The 23,388-nt window shown below is 38.5% G+C and overlaps 1 protein-coding gene and 1 non-coding gene across 2 annotated transcripts in view; both read left to right on the top strand.

The window, feature by feature from the left end:
- Window positions 1-2,338: 2,338 nt before the first annotated feature.
- On the top strand, window positions 2,339-2,448 carry LOC126015323 (U6 spliceosomal RNA). The gene has a single exon (XR_007498199.1). It is a non-coding gene; the product is annotated as a U6 spliceosomal RNA (small nuclear RNA).
- A 6,485-nt stretch (window positions 2,449-8,933) lies between these two features.
- The window catches only part of LOC126014249 (calpain-9-like), a 73,901-nt gene continuing 59,446 nt past the window's right edge, over window positions 8,934-23,388 (top strand). The window contains 2 exon segments of the mRNA XM_049777561.1: window positions 8,934-9,146; window positions 18,823-18,892. Of these exon segments, the coding sequence (XP_049633518.1) occupies window positions 8,934-9,146; window positions 18,823-18,892 (283 nt within the window).

Raw genomic sequence — 23,388 nt, 5'->3', positions numbered from 1 at the left:
CATGGGACGCCGGGGGATCGAACCACGGTCCTTCCTTGTCTAGCACTTGAAAGGCAGACACCTTACCTCTAGCCCCACCTCACCTGCCCCCAGTTTTAATAAAACTTTTAAACTCAAACTGACTTTGAGTCCTACTTATACCTCAATTAGTCATAAACAACATGAATACAAATTTTAGCTGCCTCACAGTATAATGATGACCTATGCACAGTATTTAGATCAGCTCCCAGCACAAATGCTTGATCAATATTGCTAGGTATTATTATACTTATTACTACCCCCTTAAAAAACATCAGTAACATAAAGTATAGTTGTATTGACTTTGCAGATATATTTAAGAATTAGAGAGAATATTGAACATCACTGATCCTAAGAAACATTTTATCACATTTACAGTCTAACATTTAAGTAAAATTTATAATAAATCATATCAATATAGTTGGCAACTTTAAAAATATCTCATTAGGGGGGCAGAGAGATAGTACAGAGGGTCAGGTACTTGACTCATATGTGACTAAACTGGATTCGATCCTAGGCATCCCATATGGTTCCCTCAGCACCACCAGGAGTGATTCCTGAGTGCAAGCCTGGAATAACCCTTGAGTACTTCTTGTGTGACCAAAAATTATTTTAAAATAGTACTAAGAAATAAAAATATTAAAAAATATCTCATTGGTACATAAATATATGATATTTAATACAATCCAGGTTGTCCTACTTTAGGTGAAATATGACAAAATATGCTTATTGAAGATAGAATTTTTAAGTTTTTAGTTATTAAAAATATTAGGAGGGTTTGGAGAAAAAGACAGCTGGCAAGGCACTAGTTTTGCCTTGTATAGCTTCTGTTAGGTCTTTGATGCACTTTGAATTGACTTTTGTGTTTAGGTGTGAGATGTATTTAAGGTTTTAATTTCTTACATGTAGCTATCCAGTTTTCCCAGCACCATTTGTTGAAAAGACTAACTTTAAATTTGCCACTACTACTGTGTTTCTGTCAATGTGTTTCTTTAAGTTGGTTAGCAAATGTTTTTATTAATTTTTCTAGGCCTTTATTAGGTCCCAAAATCTTGATGATAGTATTTCTTGATCCACTGTTCCCTTAATCAATATGTAGTAACCATCACTGTCGATAATTACCTTTTTTATATTGAGTAATATTCTGTCTGACATAAGGATGGCTATGCCCACTTATTTTTTTCTCCCATTGTCTTTTAAGAATGTTTTCCATTCTTTCATTCTGAATCTGTATTTATCATTTAGGTTTAGTTTGTTTCTGTGTGCAGCAGATGAATTAATTTCCTTTCCAGATCCATCCAGTTACCCTGTGCATTTCTATAGGAAAGTTTAGTTCATTGACATGGAGAGAGATTAATTATATATAGGTCTGTGTTTCCATTTTTGTGTATATGTGTGTATTATAGATGTATTTTCAGAACTCTATTTTTATAATAGGTGGTCTTTTGCTAATTCTTTGAGTATTAGTTAAGATTGAGACAATTGCCGCTAGTTCATGTTCGTCTAGAAAACTTCTTATCCACCCTCAAATCTAAATTATAGCTTTGCAGCATATTAGACCCGAAGCTGGATATTTTTTCATTCAGTACTTTGAGTGTATCATTCTACTCTTTTCTGGCTTGTAAAATATCATATGGAAGGTCTTTTTCTATTCTTACATTGTTGCCTTTATATTTAAGGGGTTGTTTTTTCTATATTGATGTTTTAAGTAGTCTTTTGTATTTTGATCTTATCATTTTGGTTAATATGTGTCCTGGTATTGTTTTGTTTTAATTCATTTTGTGTGCTACTCTTTGGCGTCTTGAATCTATGCAGAAGTCTCTCTCCTGAGATTAGATTTCTCAGTGAACATTTCTTCTGCTAGCCATATTCCCCCTCTTCATTTTTCTCTCCTTCTGGTATTCCTATTGTTTAAAGATTATTCTCTTGTTATTATCTACCACAAGTCTTACATTTTAGTCCATTCCTTTATCTCTCTTTTCTTTTGTCAGTTCAGTCTTGGTGATGGTCAGTATTTTGTCTTCAATACACTGATACAGTCTTCTACATATTGAATTCTGTTGTTTTATTAATGATTTTAAATCATTTAATTCCATTGTATCAACTCTGATTCTCTGAATCAGATGGTCTTCCATTTGTTTTCCCAAAGGTGCACATTAGCTTGCCTTCATCATTCTCTAAGACCTAAAAATTTATTCCCAGGGGACTATCCTGACTTAGGGATTTTTGTTAAAGAGACTAACAAAAGTTAAAAATTAACTTATTTTAATAAAAGGTTAAAAATAAAAATTTAAAAGCTCAATTAAAAATATTTAAGGAGGCTTTCTTCTAGCTTTAGCGCATATATATAAAATTGGAACGATACAGAGAAGATTAGCATGGCCCTTGCGCAAGGATAACATGCAAATTCTTGAAGCGTTCCATACTTAAAATTTATATATATAAGGAAATCAGCAGAGAGTCACAGTAGAACAAGTACAAGGGGCTGGTGCCCACCTGAACTTTATTTCTTCTCAAATGGGGGAGTTGAGAAAACTCTGTAGACTTTATAGGTTAAAATATTTTATTAATATAATATCTATTTTCAAAAATATTTCTCAACACCAGCTATCAAAATTTGTGTGGCATAAAAGGCATCTGTGCGCTAGAGGAAAAGCATAATTTTTAGTGAGGTTTTCATATCACATCAGAGCCATCAAATACTCCAACAGGATAAGAATGAGCCACCCCTTGCCTTTGCAAATAATGTTTTATTGGCATACAACATGTTCATTTACATAGTGTATGTGAAGAAAGGGAGGATTTCCACTATATTCCATCTGTCACACCTTGACTGATATACTTTTTAAATCTAATAAATTGAATTAAAAGGCATGTTAGTTTAGCAGAGAAAATATCAAGTTAATGCCTACACATGGAGTTTATATAAATATAAATCCCAGTATCTGAACTATGTGTAAAAAAATTACATACTTTTTAAAAGAGAAGCTAAAGCCTTGTGAGAAAAAAAGGCAGAGCTATATAGCTTCTAAATTTAAATATAATTTAGAAAGAGATTTAGCATTATTTATTTTCCTGGAATATAGATCTGATAATCACAGCTTCAGGTGATAAGATAAATCCAGGTGCAGGGAGAAAAGGATATGTTTTTTTTTTATTTTGGGAAAGACAGAAAATTGGGCAAGGCAAACATCTTAAATTTATTGCTGTTCAATCCCTAATGACTTACAGCAGACATGTCAAAAGAAAACTCTTAAGGCCAGAAGACAGTGGTGGGATATTGTGACAAGATTGAATGAAAATGAATGCCCTCACTGAGAATACTGCACCCAGCCCGACTCAAGTTTGGTTTGAAGGAAGAAACATAGATAGGTTCATGGATAAACAACAGCTCAGAAACTTCACAGGTGATAAACCAGCCTTAAAGGAAAAACTGACAGGTCTACTCTAAGACAAGAGAGACCAACAAACACAGCAAACTTGTCTACAAAGATGACATTAAATCCTATGAAATATCATCTCCTCAATGTCAATGGACTAAAGCCACCAATTAAAAGACACAGAGTGGCAAAATGGTCAAAAAATAAATCCAGCCTTCTGCTAGCCTACAGAAAACACATCTGAATAGTCAAAACAAACATAGACTCAAAATCAAAGGCTGGAGGAAAATCATCCAAGCAACAACACCCTCAAAAAAGCTGGGGTGGCGATATTAATATCTGATGACACCAACTTTATACTCAGAAAAGTGGTAAGGGACAAAGATGGACACTATGTAGTAATCAAGGGATATGTGCAACAGGAAGAAATCAGACTATTAAACATATATGCACCCAATGAGAGACCAGCAAACTATCTAATACAATTACTGACAAATCTGAAATAAGAAATCAATATAACACATAATTGTGGGAGACCTCAACACGGCCCTATCAACACTTGATAGGTCAACCAGACTGAAACCCAACAAAAACATACTAGCCCTGAAAAGAGTAATGGAAGAAAGAGGACTAGTAGATATATATATATAGGACACTCCATCCCAAAAAATCCCTGGATACACATTCTTCTCTAATGTACATGGGTCATTCTCCAGGATAGACTACATGCTGACACATAAAACATACCTCCATAAAATCAAGAGGATATAAATCTTGCATGGCTACCTTTGCCTGACCACAAAGCTCTGAAATTAGATGTGAACTAAAAAGCCACACAGAAGAAAACTTTAACAGTTGGAAATTAAACACCCTGCTACTGAACAACCAGTGGGTCCGAGATGAAATCAAAAAAAGAAATCAAAACTTTCCTGGAAACAAAAGATAATGAAGACACAAACTGCCAGAATCTATGGGACACAGCAAAGGCGGTCCTGAGAGGAAAATTTATAGCTCTATAAGCACACATCAGGAAGGAAGAAGTGGCATACCTGAACAACTTAATGATGCAGCTCAAAAAATTAGAAAATGACCAACAAAAGGAACCAAAAATAGGGAGACAGAAGAAAATAAGAAAACTGAAAGCAGAACTCAATGAAGTGGAAAACCAAAAAACAATCCGAAAGATCAATGAAAGCAGACGTTGGTTCTTTGAAAAAATAAACAAGATTGATAGACCATTGGCAAAACTCACAAAGAAAGAGAGAGAGAAACCAGATAACCCATATTAGAAATGAAAAGGGGAAGATCACGACAGAAATTGCAGAGATCCAAAGAGTAATCAGAGACTACTTTGAAAAACTTTATGGTACTAAACATGAGAACCTAGAAGAAATGGAGAAATTCTTGGACACTTATAAGCTTCCACATTTAAGTAAAGAGGATGTAGCATATCTAAACACCCCCATCACTACTGAGGAAATTGAAACTGTAATCAAACATCTGCCCAAAAAGAAAAGCCCAGGCCCAAATGGATTTCCTAATAAATTTTTTCAAATCTTTCAAGAGGAGCTACTACCAATCCTACCCAGGCTCTTCCATGAAATTGAAAAATCGGAAACACTCCAAAACAGCTTTTTTGAAGCCAACATTTCCTTGATACCAAAACCAGACAGAGATGCTGCCAAAAAAGAAAATTATAGGCCAATAGCCCTGATGAATGCAGATGCAAAGATCTTCAACAAAATTCTGGCAAATAGTATCCAATGCATCATCAAGAAGATCATACACTATGACCAAGTAGATTTCATCCCAGGAATGCAAGGATGGTTTAACATCCATAAATCTATCAACATCATACACAACATCAACAACAAGAAAAATTAAAATCACATGATCATATCAATAGATGCAGAGAAAGCATTTGATAAGGTCCAACACCCATTCTTGATCAAAACTCTCATCAAGATGGGAATGGAAGGAACCTTTCTCAATCTAGTTGAAGCCCATCTACCACAAAGCCAATGGCAAACATTATCCTCAATGGAGAAAAAACTAAAAGCCTTTCCTCTAAATTCTGGTACAAGACAAGGCTGTCTGCTCTCACCACTCCTCTTCAACATAGTACTGGAAGTTCTTGCTATAGCGATCGGGCAAGAAAAAGATATCAAGGGAATCCAGATAGGAAAGGAAGAAGTCAAGCTCTCATTGTTTGCAGACGACATGATACTCTACTTAGAAAACCCTAAAGACTCTACCAAAAAGCTTCTAGAAACAATAGACTCATATAGCAAGGTGGCAGGCTACAAAATTAACACATAGAAATCAATGGCCTTTTTATACATCAATAATGGTAGGGAAGAGAAGGAAATCAAGAAGGCAATCCTATTCACAATAGTGCCACACAAACTCAAATATCTTGGAGTCAACTTGACCAAAGACATGAAGGACCTATACAAAGAAAACTATAAAGCCCGCTCCAAGAAATAAGAGAGGACAAATGGAAATGGAAACACATACCCTGCTCATGGATTGGCAGGATTAACATCATTAAAAATGGCAATACTCCCCAAAGCATTATACAGATTTAATGCAATCCCCTTAAAAATGCCCATGACGTTCTTCAAAGAAGTGGATCAAACACTTATGAAGTTAATCTGGAACAATAAACACCCTCGAATAGCTAAAGCACTCCTAGGGAAAGGAAAATGGGAGGCATTACTTTCCCCAACTTTAAACTGTACTACAAAGCAATAGTTATTAAAACTGCATGGTATTGAAATAAAGACAGACCCTCAAATCAGTGGAATAGGCTTGAGTTCTCAGACATTGTCCCCCAGACATACAATTACCTAATTTTTGACAAAGGAGCAAGAAATCCTCAGTGGAGCAGGGAAAACCTCTTCAACAAGTGGTGCTGGCAGAACTGGTTAGCCACTTGCAAATAAGCGAACATAGACCCCAGTTAACATCATATACGAAGGTAAAATCCAAATGGATTAAAGACCTTGATATCAGACCTGATACCATAAGGTATATAGAACAACACGACGGTAAAATACTCCATGACATTGAGACTAATAGCATCTTCAAGGAGGAAACTGCACTTTCCAAACAAGTGGAAGCAGAGATCAACTGATGGAAATACATTAAATTGAGAAGCTTCTGCACCTCAAAAGAAATAGTGCCCAGGATACAAGAGTCACCCACCAAGTGGGAGAAACTATTCACCCAACACCCATCAGATAAGGGGCTAATATCCAAAATATGCAGGGCACTGACAGAACTTTACAAGAAAAACAATCTAATTCCATCAAAAAGTGGGGAGAAGAAATGAACAAACGCTTTGATAAAAAAGAAATACAAATGGCCAAAAGGCACATGAAAAAATGCTCTTCATCACTAATCAAAACAACAATGAGATACCACCTCACACCACAGAGATTGGCACACATCACAAAGAATGAGTACAATCAGTACTGGCAGGGATGTGGAGAGAAAGGAACTCTTATCCACTGCTGGTGGGAATGCCGTCTAGTCCAACCTCTATGGAAAGTGATATGGAGATTCCTCCAAAATCTGGAAATTGAGCTCCCATTCAACCCAGCTATTCCACTCCTAGGGATACACCCTAAGAACACAAGAACACAATACAAAAACCCCTTTCTCACACCTATATTTATTGTAGCACTATTCACAGTAGTCAAGCTCTGGAAACAACCAAGATGCCCTTCAACAGATGAATGGCTAAAGAAACTGTGGTATATCTACACAATGGAATATTATGCAGCCGTCAGGAGAGATGAAGTCATGAAATTTTCCTATACAAGGATTTACATGGAATCTATCATGCTGAGTGAAATGAGTCAGAGGGAGAGAGAGAGATGCAGAATAGTCTCACTCATCTATGCGTTTTAAGAAAAATAAAAGTCATTTTTGCAACAATCCTCAGAGACAATGAGAGGAGGGCTGGAACTTCCAGCTCACTTCATCAAGCTCACCACAAAGAGTGGTGAGTGCAGTTATAGAAATAACTACACAAAGAACTACCATAAGCATGTGAATGTATGAGGGAACTGGAAAGCCTGTCTAGAGTAGAGGTGGGGGTGTGGTGGGATGTAGGAAGATTTGGGACATTGGTGGTGGGAATGTTGCACTGGTGAAGTGGGTGTTCTTTACATGACTAAAACCTAATCACAATCATATATGTAATCAAGATTTTTATGAAGATAAATTTTATTAGTGCACAGAGCAATAAATGGAAGGGGTTAGAGGTTGTTACACTTCTCTGGCCTTCTCAGGTATGTTAGTGATGGCTGCATCTGATTTTTGTGGATGTTACTGTTTATTAATCATCTTTGCTTCAAACAGAACTTCAACCCTGTGAGTTCTCTGGTGTCTGATGTGATTTCCAACTGAAGCTCAGCCTGCACTTCATGTAAATATGGGGATTCTCCCAGTATGTCTTCTGGTGTGACTTTACCTTAGACCACACTCCCTGCCCCCTGAAAACATAGGGCTTCTACCCTGTATGTGTCCTCTGGTGTGTAAGGAGATTTGACCTTAGACTAAAGCCTTGTCCACACTCCCTACAAACAGATTTTTAAATAAAGAAAAAAAAGTTAAAAAAAAAACATATAACATAATACAGAAAGAAAATCAGTATCTAAATATAAAAGTGGGTAAAGTACAGATATTTCAGTGAAGAAGTAAAAATAAATGTTAAAGTATAAAAAATATATTGCTGTTCAGTTATATGCCACTTGGCACAACCTGGTACAGCCTGTCATGGGTCCTAAAGCATTCGGAGTTACTTTTTTACTATGTCTAAAAGGTAAAGTACTTGCCACATAAGTAATTCATATAAAATAAATGATAATACTTAGTGAATATATATATGATATATTATATTAATTATAATATATTATCATATAATACATTATAGTGAAGATATAATATATTATAGTAGATATATATACTCTTTACCGATAAAATTGACTAAAACATGTTCTAAACAAAAATCATACAACCTGTGAGAGAAATTTGTAGACTGTCCATTTCTTGTGTACTATAAGGATTCTCTAAGTTTTCTTCTATCTACAAATTCCACATTTATATTTAAGGTATAATTAATTAAACATCACATGGTACATTTTCCCTATCATAAAACAAATTCTACCTGCCAGGCCAATTTGATTTTTTCTCTTCTTCCTCACAATTAACGCTTTTTCACAAGTGTCACCGAGTGCTCTAAGTGCTTTCTAAGTGCCTTCTAAGCAGAGGGTGATGGCTTTCCCAGAATAAGCTAGACTCAAAGCTCACTCTGAGTCTATATCAGTTTCTGTGAAGTCAGAGAGAGGGCTCTCTCTGCAGTTTGCCATTAGGGTGTGCCCATCTCAGTCTCACTGGGAGGCTCCTAAACAAACAAATATAAACCAAAGTCCGCTCAGCCCAAAGCTCTTGGCTCCTTTCTCACTGGCACATGTACCTCTCTCTTTCCACCCCTCATCAACCACAAACTTGCAAGCTGGAGCAGTCATGCCTTACTTCTCCCGGACCTCAAGCTTCAAGAAGGACCCAGCTCCCAAGGATGTTCGCATCATCCACTCCTCTGGCCAGAGTTTTGAGCAGCTGAGGCAAGAATCCCTACAGAGGGGCATCTTGTTTGAGGACGCAGACTTCCCAGCCAACATCTCCTCTCTTTTCTACAGTGAGAGGCCCCAGATCCCCTTCATATGGAAAAGACCAGGGGTGAGTGCAGAAAAAGGGATGGGGGAGAAGTCATGGAAACCAAGGACCCTGGAGGTTGTAAGGCAAAGGAAAGGAGTTTGAGGGTTTCCCATCAAATCTAAATTTGGTCACCTGTCATATTGACTGTTGAGAGATGTGCAGCCAAAGATAAGAAATAATACAAGGAAAATGCCAAGAGTGTGAGAGAGCTCTGTGTGTATTTGGTGTGGGGTGGGGAAGGGTATGAGAGGTGAGTCCAGGGTGTTTGAACTCTTTTCCCTATTCTCTGTCTCCTGCTGAAGCTGGGAAAGAGTAAGAAAGGGTCTTACTATGCAGTGAGTAGGAATCAAAGATTAGCCAGGAGAAGTCAGACATTGGGCAAGTTCACCAATGGGAAAATATGCTTAAATGGTGCGCCCAATTATGCACGCTCAACCCTCACAACTTGGATGTTTGTGTATATATGTATATAAAGTCTTATAGCTTCTGGTTCCAATCCCAGAGTGCTGGAGTGGATGGTTGCTCACTAAATGAGTGCTGATGAATGCATGATGGATGAAATGCACCTAAGTAGAGTTCTCTCCCCAATCTCACATCTCACTCTCTGAAGAGATGCCAGATCTAACAAACTGGATGTTTTAGTGCCAATTGCTACCATTGGTGCCTGGACAAGCCTTCAGCATTTATTGCCTGAGTCAATCAGGATTTGGCCTATGAGTGAGCATCAGTGACTCTCCCTCTTTTGGGAAGAGAGCCTACCTAGCACCGGCTCCTAGAGTGACAGGCTTTTGTGGTTGATAAAGTGTATGCAGAGAGCACTGGATCTTCTATGACACACTGCATCTTGGTCCCACACTGCCATTCATTTTTTTGTCTATGGTCATAAAATTTAGCTTTCACAAACCTCAGTATCTTCACTTATAAAGTAGGAACCATAGTCATCATTATGGCCTAATAATTTCAATAAGACAGTTTCACTACTACTATTAGTGATATCATCAACATCATTGCTTGCTCTGATTATTAGTTCATTCATCAATGGCATATTACCTACTCACTAGCTCCCTGCAATAAATGATGTTGCAGTTTTAAATGTCTAACCTGTCTATAATTTTTATTTATTTTAGCTTGTCTATATTCTTAAATAAATTTTAACTGAATCACTGTGAGATACACAATTACAAAGTTGTTCATGCTTAAATTTCAGTCATACAATGTCCAACACCCATCCATTCAGCAGTGCACATTTTCCAGCAACAAAGTCTCTAGTCTCCCTCCTACCCTCACTTATCTACCTCTATGACAGACATATCTCTCTTCCTTTTTTTTAGGTACTACATAAATCTGTATATATATATATATATATTTATATATATATAAACACTCAGAGACACTCCTGGATCTTTTTGAGGTGGTTGGGGGCTTTGTGTGAGAATTTTCAAAATCATATGAAACAAGAAGCAAGGAGCTGTGGGTAGATTCTTGCAGATTTAAGGTTTAATATTTCTAGTAAGGACTGAGTGGGGCTGGGGCAACAGGAACATGGTGAGAGTTGTAAGTTGTCCATCCAGAAAACCTTTGTAGCTTGGGTGCTATTTTTTATTTCTGTTCAGCACTTAAATGGTGAATGAGGCTGTGGGACAATCCCACACACCACCCAATACCACCTTCTTGGTATTGGAATCCCAATACCACCTTCTTGTCAAACACAGCTGTATTTGAAGTCAGGGGAGTGGCACACAAGAGCAACAATATAAACAGGACAAGGAAGGTGGTAGCCAGCAAGCATCTTCCTTGAGGTAGCTCAGGGACAAAACCTCTGTGGAAGATAACTGAGGGGCAATGCAGGGGCCCTACAGTCTCAATTCAGGAAAGTGACGTTGCCTACAGAGTACCACACTTCTTGGAGGGTTGTTTGTGTGAGAGACATTAAATGGAAGGGTATTTCAAACTGATACTGTAGGGGAAATGAGCACAGTACATTTCAAGGGTCCATGTTCCTGGGTGTCTTTATCTTCTTTCTCTTTCTATCTCCTTATCTTCCTGCATCTATCCTCTTTCTTTCTTCCATGAAATTCTTCCCTTCATTTCCCAACCTAAATCTGACAAGTCCTCCCTAGAAGAAAGGAATAACCTTAGAGTGCACAATGACAGTTCCCTGGGAACCTACCATAACATGGCACATGGTACATAGTCCTCCTTCCCATGGGTTCAGGGTTTCTAAATGTCTATATTTATCCCCAGATTCAAGGCCCCCACACATATATTGAAAGCAGAATACATCTTTTGATCACGGTATCTTAACTTGTTCTGTGACTTCTCTTGTTTTAATTAATTCCTTAGTAGAAAAAAAGATGTGTGTTTGAAAGAGTCCTTATTCATGCACAAAGTAAACATATACAGCCCCTGAGAACAATATTTTCAGCATGCTTCAATTCTTGGTCCTCCTAGAAAATTAACTGGTGATGCTGAGTCCCTCTCCTTCCTAAGTTCCAAGGCTGTAAATTCATTTCAGGCTTGCATCTCTCTCTCCTATCCTTTGCCCTCCAAATTTGGTTCTGAATTCAGGCTTTAGTTTCAGGGAAACTTTTAGTTTCAATCTAAATAGTATTATCTATAGGCTCTACACATATATAATACTCCCTGGCACATACACTGTGCATATAAAGTACTAATGTAAGTATGACTGAAATATGCCTATAGAAGTCATACATGTGTAGCACTTGTGGGACCACAACTGTAAACACACACTGCTCATGGCATATAGGTGTAGAGCATGGACCTCCACCACATCACAACTCTTCCTTCAGCATACATATGAAGATCTCCTGAACAGGGCCCATGAACACACCTACTCACAGAAGCACTGGTTAGACTGATGTATGTGGCACATATACAGAGACCTGAAAACTAATTAGTGTTCACTTAGTGAGACTGAGTTTATTCTTTTGTACTTTTCCCTCATTGGTTCACAGATGAGTACTTTATGACATACAAAAATCTCTTGGGGAAAATGCAACCAGTTCTGACATGGAAACTAAGAATCTGTGGCAGCTGCACTGATGGTGGGAAGCTATAGCAAAAAAGGAAGGAAGGTATCAATACTCAGCTAATACTGAAACATCCCAGGCTTTATTAGGTCCTTTTAAGAAACACAAGGGGCTGAAGTGATAGTGTTCTGGGTAGGGCATTTGCCTTGCACACAGCCAAGCAGAATTCAATCTCTGGAATCCCATATAATCCACTAGGAGTGATTCCTGAGTACACAGCTAGGAGTAAACCCTTAGAATCACTGGCTGTTGCCTAAAAACAGACAAACAAAAAGAATGAATAACAATGGTGCCAGAGCAATAACAAGTATAATGTACTTGATTTATATGCAGGCAACCTGGGTTCTATCCCTGGCACCTCATATGGTCCCTCTGCCTAAGTGCAGAGACATGAGTAGGCCCTGAGAACAAGCAGATGTGACCCCAAAATTTAAGAAAAATTAACAAAGGAATACTGCTTGTGAGGGTTTTACAATTAGTTCTCTGACAGCGATTGGTCCATGAAAGCAGGACTCTGGGGATCCCTGGGGAGTGACTTGGTTTAAGAGGCCAGAAGATCCATTATAGAATCAGAAATAAACTCTAAATGTTCAAGCTGACAGAGGATGGTTTGTGCTCCTGTTAGTGATGAGGGAAAAAATACTGAAGTCAGATAGCCTGCTCAGAGGCCCAGGACTACTATGAAAACCATTAAATGTTTGTGGTTTGCCCCTTTCCACTGATAGGGTTTTCTAGACCTATTGTTTAGCACCAGACAGCCATAAAAGGGGTCTGCCCCTTTATTTTTTTAGTAATTATCTTTATTTAAGCACCATGATTACAAACATGTTTATAATTGGTTTTCAGTCATAAGAAGAACACCCCCCTTCACCATGAGAACATTCCCACCACCCATCCCCCACCCCTGCTTTATTGGAGACAGTTTGATGGCATTAATTTTTTGTTTGTTTGTTTTGGGGGGGCACACCCAGAAGTGTTTAGGGATTACTCCTGGCTCTGAGCTCAGAAATCACTCCTGGCAGATGCTGGGAATAGAACCCATGTCCATCCTGGGTTAGCTACATGCCAGGCGAAAGCCCTACCACTGTGCTATCTCTCCAGCCCCTTTTAAGTAAGACCCTAATTATGATTGGATGGCTGGTGCTGGACTGTAGGACTAGAGGGTTTCTTGGAGCCAAGATTAAGGATGAACAAGAGCCTAACTGCTCTTACTGATAGGTCCTCACAGGCACTTATCATGGGCAAGACAGGAATCTGACATAGAAGTACTTTCTGAATTATCTTTATGTGAATTTAGGTAATGTGATGATAAGATTCCCAAGCTTGTTTTGAGCTGAAGGGCAGGAATTGGAGGGGCTGGCACACAGGATATCAGTTGATAGTCTTTCATCCCCACATTTGCAGTGCATCAACAACACTGCATGTTTTTAATATTCTTTTTTTTTTATTGTGACCAAAGTGCATTACAATCTTTCAGTGAATCATTTATGGTACATAGTGACAATGAATGAGGGGCATTCCCACCACCAGTGCTGTCCTCCCTCCGCCCCTGTTCCCAATATGCATCCCATATCTTCCTCCTCTACCCCCCAGTATGCTAGTGCAACTGGTCTCCACTTTACAGCTTGTTGTAGATTGAGCATCTATTCCACCGTCATTGGAGATAAAAAGGATAAGAAAAAGGGGAGAAAAAAATTTGGTGACAACTGCCAAAAAAAGAAAGAAGAGAGAGGAAAAAAAGAAAAGAAAAATGGAAGAAAAAAGAAAAAAATGGACCCGGCAAATAAAAATAAAAATATATCTTTAAATAATAACCACAAGATTGAAAAAGAATGAGAAAAGTGGAAGAAAAAAGAGAAGGAAAATAAAGCCAAAAACTAACAAATCAAAACAAAACAAGAAAAAGTATGGGTGCTGGAGTGGTAGGGTTTGGCGTTCCCCCCACTTTTTTTTTTCCATAGGCACAGTAAGCATTGGGAAAGAAAGGGAATTCCAGTGGCCTAAGAGATTCAGGGTTTCTCCATCCTTGAAGCATACCATCATGGGATCAACCCCTGGCTCCATATATACTCATTACCCCATCCCAAAGGCTTTTTTGTGATGCCAGGAAAGTTTCCTCTTGGTTGTGTGTGAGAAAATCAAGTCACTGTAGCTAGCAGCGATCTTGGTATTTGCGCAGGTTATAGGTCAGGGTCTAGGATAGAGTCTCTAGGTTCTAAGGTTCCTATCCATCGTTGTTGTGGTGTTCAGTCTTCTGTAACACTTGCTCCCTGTTTTCATTCAGTCCCTAAGCCGAAGCCTAGGATATTATGGATCCAAAGGTTCTGCTCAGTCTCTGTTGTCCAAGTTGGACTTCTGCAATAAGGTATCTTGTTGTTGTTGATGTTTTTTATGTGTCCTGGACTACAGCCTAGGGTAGGGCTTTCCTTATTAGTCCCAAGGTAGGCTCTGTTCAGTCACGGTTGTCAACGTCAGTTTTCTGTTGTTGGTGCTCTTATTTTTCACACTTCAAAGGACGATATCTCTTCTGATTTCCATTTAGTGTTAGGTGATGTGATAGGACAGCCTGGTCTTAGGTCAAGTTTTCCTTTCCTCGTTGTCATATCAAAACTGGCACAAGTTGGTGCCAGAGTAGTGTTGTAAATCTCCCAATGGAGCTTAGTACCTGGTGGTGTTGCCCGGAGCTTTGCCGGAGCTGTATCATTTCTACGTCGGGAATCTGGGGTTTCAGATTGGACTAACACTGTCCAATCTCCTGGGGACTGGTTGTATCCACATGACACATGTTCAGGATGTGAGGCACCCTTCTTCTATAAAAAAAAGATAAGATCTTGTTTCTGTGTCTATGGTTTTCCCTTTTTTTACTGTGCCCATACAAAAATGTATGATGTAATACTGTGTTGCTGGTGCTATTCTGGGTAAGGATGACAGGCTGCACACACAGTCTCTGTCGTCTGGTTTTGTTCAAGGCTTTTTGTACTAATCAGCACCAAAAATGGTAAGGATAGAGAAAAATTGTATATATTAAAATAGAACAAATAAATAAAACTGAGTTAATAAGAAAAGGTACTCGAACAAAACAGGTGGTGGAGGAGGCTACTTGTATATTTAGGAATACACATCTTAAGATGTATTGTTATACAGGTATTGAGCTTCCATGGGCAATATAAGACCCTCAATTAAGTCTTTTGATATATTCTTGTGGGGAGTAAAAGCCAAGATACTTTTCAATTCACAGGCCTTGGAATTGAGTTTGAGAGATGCTTTGCTGCATTACGAGACCACATAGTGTCTTTGATCTGTGAGTTTTACTGAGGCCAATTCCTGTATCGTGCAACAGTCCACAATTTGGTGGGGGTGAGAGGGGCCATCAAGATGAGTCAGCAGGCGTGCTGGTTGTAGTTCTTTGCCGATGCATGAGAACGGGGACCCAGAGGGTGTCTTTCACTGAGGAGCTGGAAGGTGGTCTGTTGGGCCAGGAGGTCAATCTTGGTGCCTACCAAGTTAGGAACTAAGGATTAAGAGGGTTAAATTAGGAGAAGGTAACAGATCAGGATTGAAAAATGAGGGGATAGAGGAGACACAGGGGTACGGGAGAGGCAATACATGACAGGGGCTATATATATATATTTTTTTTTTGAATTGTTTGTGATTTCGGCTTTGAGTCAGTACGGGAAGTCACGTCAATAAAGACTGACTTTAAAGCTCTATTTGAGTGTTATCATCCAAATCTTTGGTATTCCGTTTCCTTTCCTAGGAACCGTCTAGAATGAAGAACATTTTTAGATAATGCTTAAAATGTATATTTGTCGCGCGGGTGCAAATGCGCCTGCGCAGTTATAAAAATGAGTATTAGTAAGAAGACACCACTGCAGGGGGTCCAGTATGAATATGGAAGGAGTTTCCCTCCTCCCCCTCCCCCCAGAGCCCAGTTGCCAAACCTGGCCCTGAAGACTAGTTTGGCATGGGGGGGGAATCTCGGTCTCCTGGACTAAGTGGTCAGCCCAGGAGGCCATTAGCCAGCTGTCTGCCCAGATTCTCAGCCATGCTCGTAGGAGAGGAGCAGGAATCCTGGCATATGGGATCGTCTGCGTCCAGCTGCAGCCTCCCTCTCCAGTATGAAAAAGCATGGGGGAGGAGTTTGCCTCCTCCCCATCCCCCCAGAGCTCAGATGCCAGACCAGGCCTTGAAAGCCAGCTTGGTGTGGGGGGATCTCAGTCACCAGGACTAACTGGTCAGTCCTGAAGGCCTTTGGCTAGCTGTCTGTCCAGATTCCCAGCCATGCCAGTAGAAGAGGAGCAGTAATCCTGGCATGTGGGATCTTCTGGGTCTAGCTGCAGCCTTCCTCTCCAGTTTTAAAAATCTTGGGATTGGAGTTTCCCTCCACCCTCTCCCCCCAGAGCCCAGTTGCCAAACCTGGCCCTGAAGACCAGTTTGGCATGGGGCGATCTTGGTCTCCTGGACTAAATGGTCAGCCCTGGAGGCCATTGGCCAGCTGTCTACCCAGATAACAACACTGCATTTTAAAAAAAATTTTAGGAGAATATTTTAAAAGCTTAAAATATCCTAAGTATACTCTCTGAAAAGATATCTGAATTCCCACTGAGTTCCACAAGAGTTGCACATCTTGGAGGCTGCAAAGTTCATAATAGGTAAGTAACACAGAATCCCTCCACACAGTGAAAGAAGAAGGTAATTCTGAAGATCTAACCTACATAGGCTCTCTGATAAGGACTTTAGAGGAAATGTTAAAGATGTTAAAAAAAAAAAACAACTATGGAATGGGGCAGCCAATAATATTCAAGAGGATATGAAAGTAGAAATGAGAAAATTTTGAACAGAAATAAAAATAACTTTGTAGGCAAAATGGAAAACTCACTGGAAGGCCTCACTAGTAGAGTAGTAGCAGCTGAGGACAGAATTAGTGAGCTGGAAGATAAGCACCACAACACCTCTATACAACAGGAGAATTTTGAAAAGAGTCTTAAAATAAATGAAAAGAAGATGGAAAAGTGCTTTAAAAAACTTAACAGACAACAATGGAACTCTGGGATAAATTCAACAGAAGCAACACAAGGATCTTTGGGGTCCCAGAGCATCCAGAAGAAAACCTTCATAAAGAATCAATAGTCAAAGACATCATTGATGAGAAGTTCCCAGAGTTGAAAAGTGTATGCAGCACATCCTGGATAACCAGATAGTACCAGCCAAAAGAGACCCAAACTAAAGTACTCCCAAAACATATCCCAGTCATAATGATAAAAACCATAGATAGAGACAGATTAGTGAAAGCAGTAAGAGAAAATAAGGAAATAAAATACAAGGTGCATCCTTAAGATTTATAACAGAATTATCTCAAGTAATCCTCTAGGCCTGAAGGCAGTGATGGGAAATAGTGAAAATTCAACGACATGAACGCCTCACCAAGAGTAATTCACCTAGCCAGACTTTATTTCAAGTTTGAAGGAAGGATACACACCTTCAGGCATTAATAGCAGCTCAGGAACTTTACAAACTCAAAAAATAATTTGGGCATAAAGTGAAAATTTGTGTTTAGTTCTCGGCATGTATATGTATTATCTCACTTAATTTTTTTTTTTTACTTTCCTTTCTCTTCTTGCATTTTGGTAATTCTTTTTTCTTTTCTTTGTTTTTTTTTCTTTGTTTTTTTTTTGTTTGTTTGTTTTTTGGGGCCACACCAGTTTGATGCTCATGGGTTACTCCTGGTTAAGGGCTCAGAAATTGCCCCTGGCTTGGGGGACCATATGGGATGCCGGGGGATGGAACCGCAGTCCTTCCTTGGCTAGCACTTGCAAGGCAAACACCTTACCTCTAGCGCCACCTCGCCAGCCCTGGTAATTCTTTTTTATTATTATTTTTGGAGAGACCACACCCGATGATGCTCAGGCTATGCGCTCAGAAATTGTTCCTGGCTTGGGGGACCATATTGGATGCCGGGGGATTGAACCGAGGTCAGTCCTAGGTTAGTGCATGCAAGCCAAAACCCTACCACTTGCACCACCACTTCAGCCCCACATTTTGATTATTCTGACTATTATGGTGCTCAGATGTGTGCTATCTGTGGGTTGCACATATGCCTACAGTTGGCCAGTGATCACACACTTTGTTGTAGCACTAAGAATGTCCTTACTTAATGTGGGCAGCACCACAAAACAAACTCTCATCCTCATCAAGTGCCTCATCAAGGCACTTTGTCATATTGAAGGACCCCTAGATACCTAATGCTTTCTTGTAAGTAGAGGAATTTTAACCCCACAGAGGGTGTAATGCTCATAAGTAAGGAAATAGGTTCCAAACCCATGGCTTCAGATACTTTGCCCAGGGCATTAGTGTCATGGAAAATTTTAGGTGCTTGCCAAATACAGTAAAGGTTGTAGTCTATTTGGTCAGAATGTGATATCCAATGGATGCTCAAAAAGAAGAACTTATGCCTGGTAGGTTGCTCTACAAAATTTAGGCTCAGGCTTTGAGGAAAGAGTTCACATAGTTTTTATCACATTGTGCCACTCCACAGGAAAAATATTGATCCAGAAAAAAATCTCCACTCCAAGAAAGGATTAATATACTGTGGGCCTGCTCCATCATTCTGTAGAAAGTTCACTTTAACATTGTTCTTGTTCTTTCAGGAAATAGTAAAAAATCCAGAATTCATTCTTGGAGGGGCAACCAGAACTGATATCTGCCAGGGAGAGCTTGGTAAGTGGGAGGAAATGAGCATAAAAAGGTAAAGAGACTGACCACATTTCAAGGAGGGATGGAGTATCCGATGTGCCAACACACACACACACACACACACACACACACACACACACACACACACACTAATTTAAGGTTTCTGAAATTTTACACAGAACCAGAGATTTCTACTTCTTTCTCCAGGAATAGTCTGTCTGTTCCCTGCTAAACAGGATTCAGTGGACACCTTTTAATATCTGGAAAGTTAGTTAATGTGCACACAGCACAGGAGTTTTTAAAGAACAGAGATATCTAGATGAACTTGTCTGATTTCCCAATATCGGGACACATACATTAACTTGGTTACCTTAGACACTCTTCTAAGCATTTGTTACTTAATTTCATCACACTTAACAATTGCCTTTCTAATTCTACAGATTAAAATCAAGAAACAAGGATACTAAAATTATTAAAGGCCATGGGAGTGATGTATATAGGCAGTCAGCATCCAAACCTATGCTTAAATATTGTATCCTAGTAGTGGAGAGTTCATACTTTGTGGAGAATCACCCTACCTCAAAGCAATCCAGTTTTCTTCCTACAATTTACCTAACACTGTCCCCAAATATGTGAAATCATGAGTATTTCAGATTTCTCCAAAATTGGGCTGAGTTTACTTTTGTTGTACATGAAAAAAGAGAATGTTCCTTCAAAAATTAACCAAATTTGTCAAACTTGTCTGTATCATTGAACAGACCCTGAGTTACTTATTGAAGTTATTACTAACTTGAACCACACTGGAACCTCCATGATGTGCTTCAGTTTCCCTCAGCACAGAACCACAGATGCACTGTGGGAAAACAGACTGCCTACAAGAATCTGATATGCACTTTCAGTGCTTGACTTCACTCTTGAGTTTTTCTAGATATGTGTTAGCATGAGAAAAGAACTGAGAAATAGTGTATTATCTTCAAATCTTAATACTAAAAAAAAAAAGTGAAAACAGGGTAGGAGTGACAGTACAACAGGTAGGGCGCTTGCCTTGCACACAGCTAACCCCGTTTGATAGAACTACTCACAAAATTCCAACCTCATTCTAAAATGGAGAAGAGAAACTCCCTCGGCCAAATGGCCAAGTTATATGAAAAAAAATGTTCTGCATAACTAATCATTAGGAAAATGATAATTAAAACAGCAATGAGATATAACCTCAACAAGAGACCAAAAATAAGAATAATCAACGTAAGTGTGGATGCAGGGAAAAGAGACCTTCATTCTATTCCTACATTTCTTGAGAGCTCTCCATTACTATTTCCGTAGACAGTGAACCAAACAATGTTCCATCAGCAGTGAATTAAAGTTCACTTTTTGCTATATCTCCACCAACACAAATTTGTATGTGTCATTTTCATTGTTGTGAGCTGATAACCCACTATCACCTTAATTTGGATTTCTCTAAGATAAGTTTTTGTGGCCATCTTCTTTAAAGAAATATGTTCTCATCTCTTCTAATTTTTATAGGGTTATTGGAAATTTTTGTTGCTGATTATTGTGATTGTTATGTATACAATGCTACATATATTTGTATAGTACTGTGCATTTGCTGATACATATCTTGGATAGTCGCATTTTACGTGATATATTTTGTGAAAATATTTGAGCAGATTCAGTGGCATGTCAAAGTGGGCTTTTTTCCTTCTTCTAGTTCATGATTTATATATAGAAATGTAATACTTTTGTATATTGATTTGGTGAACCATTACTTTGCTCTACTAATTTATCATTTCTAAATATTTTAGTGGAATCCTCGGGATACTCTACATATATTATTTCATCTGAAAACAGTGATAATTTGGCTTTTTTTCCAGTTTGATCTCTTTTTATTTCTTTTTACTTGTCTGCTGTTGCTGAGTCTTCTAAGCTATTGAATCAAAGTAAAGAGAGTTAAAATACTGGGCAACCTTAACTGATTTCAGAGATAATTCTTTCCATTTTTACCATTGAATAAAAACATGTCTATAAGATTATTGTAAAAGGTTGTTACTATTTTGAGGAAATTCCTTCTATAATAATTTTCTTGAAGGTTTTTTAAAATCAAGAATAGGTGTTGAATTGTGTTGAAAGATATTCTTGCATTAATTGATATTATCATAAGATTTTCCTTTTTTCTTTTGTTGATATGTTAAATTTATTTATTTGTTTATGTTGAATTATGGTATTGCATCTATGGTATAAATACTACTTGTTCATGGTGTATAATGCTTTTGATATTTTTTTTGTATTCAGTTTGCAAAAATTTTGATGAAAAAATTTTATTTTCTTAGTTGAGTTCTGGGGCCACACCTCTGACCTCAGGGATCATTCCTAGCAGTGTTCAGGGGACTATAAGGGATGACCAGGATCAATACAGGTCAGTTGTGTGCAAGCCAAATGCCCTACCCTCTGTGCTATTGCTTCATCCTCATTTGATGAGGATTTTTGGATCAATGTCACCTGGAAATTGGATCTAAAATCTTCTTTATAGTGGTATCAGTATTTGTATTGGGCAGGGGTCCTCAAACTTTTTAAACAGGGGGCCAGTTCACTGTCCTTCAGACTGTTGGAGGGCCAGATTATAGTAAAAACAAAAATTATGTACAAATTTCTATGCACACTGCATATATCTTATTTAGAAGTGAAGAAACAAAATGGGAATAAATACAATATGTAGCCCGCGGGCCATAGTTTGAAGATCCCTGGTGGGTATTAGTATAATGTTGGCTTCATAGAAGCTGTGAGGGAGGATTCCTATTTCTTTAGTATTTTTGAAGATCTTAAAAAGTATAGATACTTAAATGTTTGATATCACTTTAAAACTGTGAATCCCTTTAGACAAAGACTTTTGTCATTGGAGTTATTTTAAATTACTTTTCTTGCTTATAATTGATCTGTTCAGGTCTTCTACTTCCTCCTCATTCAACTTTGGGATCTCATATGATTCTAAAATTTATTCAGTTTCTTCTAGACCCTTCATCTTAATAGTATATGGTTGTTTATAATAACCTTCTATGATCTTTGCCATTTTCTATTTTTATTGAGGTTTTGGAAATTACAATACTGTTAATCATACTTTTTGGGGGGACCACACCCATTTGATGCTCAAGGGTTACATTATAGCTATGCGCTCAGAAATTGCTCCTGGATTGGGGGAGGGGACCATATGGGATGCTGGGGGGGTTAACAGCTGTCCATCCTAGACTAGCGCTTGCAAGGTAGATGCCTTTCCTCTAGCGCCACCTCTCCAGAACCTAATTATATTTTTAATACTTTCATCAATTCAACAACTCACCCATTTCCCTACACCAGTGCCCATTTCCCTGCACCAGTGCCTCAAGAGTCCCCCCCCCCCCCCAGCTCCATGTAAGCTCGGTTTTTTTTATTTTTATGGCTTTGGGGGGCACAAACAGTAGCTCTCAAGTATTACTCCTAGTTCTGTGCTCATAAATCACTCTTGACAGGCTCAGAGACCATATGGGTTGCAGAAAACTGCGTGATTTAATTGATCCTTGCAACTGCAGAGTATTCCATTGTGTATATGCACCATATCTTCAAACCTATTCATCCTTTGTTGGGCAACTAGATTGATTCCTTAGCTATTGTACTAAGTACAAACAGTGCATAATGGTATGCATATGTCCTTTTGAATCAAAGTTTTTATTGCTTAGTCATATGGCTGTTCTATTCTAGGTTTACTAACTATACTCCATACAGTTTTCCATAGGGATTGAACCAGACATTTCCACTAGCAATGGATGAGTTCCTTTTTCACAACATTTCTGATATTATTGATAGGTACCATTCTCACTGTATGAGATGATATCTCATTGTGGTCTTGATTTGCATTTTCTTATGATAAGTGATGGTGAGCATTTTTCATGTGCCTAACGACAATCTGTTTGTCTTTCTTTGAAATGTGTCAGTTAATTTTCTTTAAGTATGTCTGTGGCTATTGGAAGTCTTTTATGGTTCTGTTTTGTGTTTTTGTTTGGGGGCTGCACCCGACAGATCTCAGGGGTTACTCCTGGCTCTGCACTCAGAAATTGCTCCTGTTTAGCTCAGGGGACCTTATGAGATGCTGGAGATCAAACCTGAGTCAGAAGAGTACAAGGCAAATGCCCTTCCCATGATGCTATCCCTCCACAATCCCTCCAGCCCTCTCTTCTGATTAAGTAAAACATTAATTATTGACTTTTCTCAGACCTTGAAGAATATCATCTGAATTTGGATTGGAATTGCATTGGATCTATTGATAGTATAGTCATTTTAACAATATTGAGCCTTCTAATCCATGAGCATAGAATCTTTTTCATTATATAATTTTCTACTTCCTAAGGCCTTCTTCTATATTATAAGTGATATAGATATATTTTGTTCATTGATTTCCACATACAAGATTTTTCTGGAAACTATTTTAAGTGAGATAGACTCCTTAAATTCTTTATTCTATGATTCATTTTTTATACATATTAATGCAACCG

Source organism: Suncus etruscus, chromosome 7 (genome assembly GCF_024139225.1).
Source record: "Suncus etruscus isolate mSunEtr1 chromosome 7, mSunEtr1.pri.cur, whole genome shotgun sequence".
Classification (NCBI taxonomy): domain Eukaryota; kingdom Metazoa; phylum Chordata; class Mammalia; order Eulipotyphla; family Soricidae; genus Suncus; species Suncus etruscus.
This window is presented reverse-complemented; position numbering and strand designations above follow the sequence as displayed.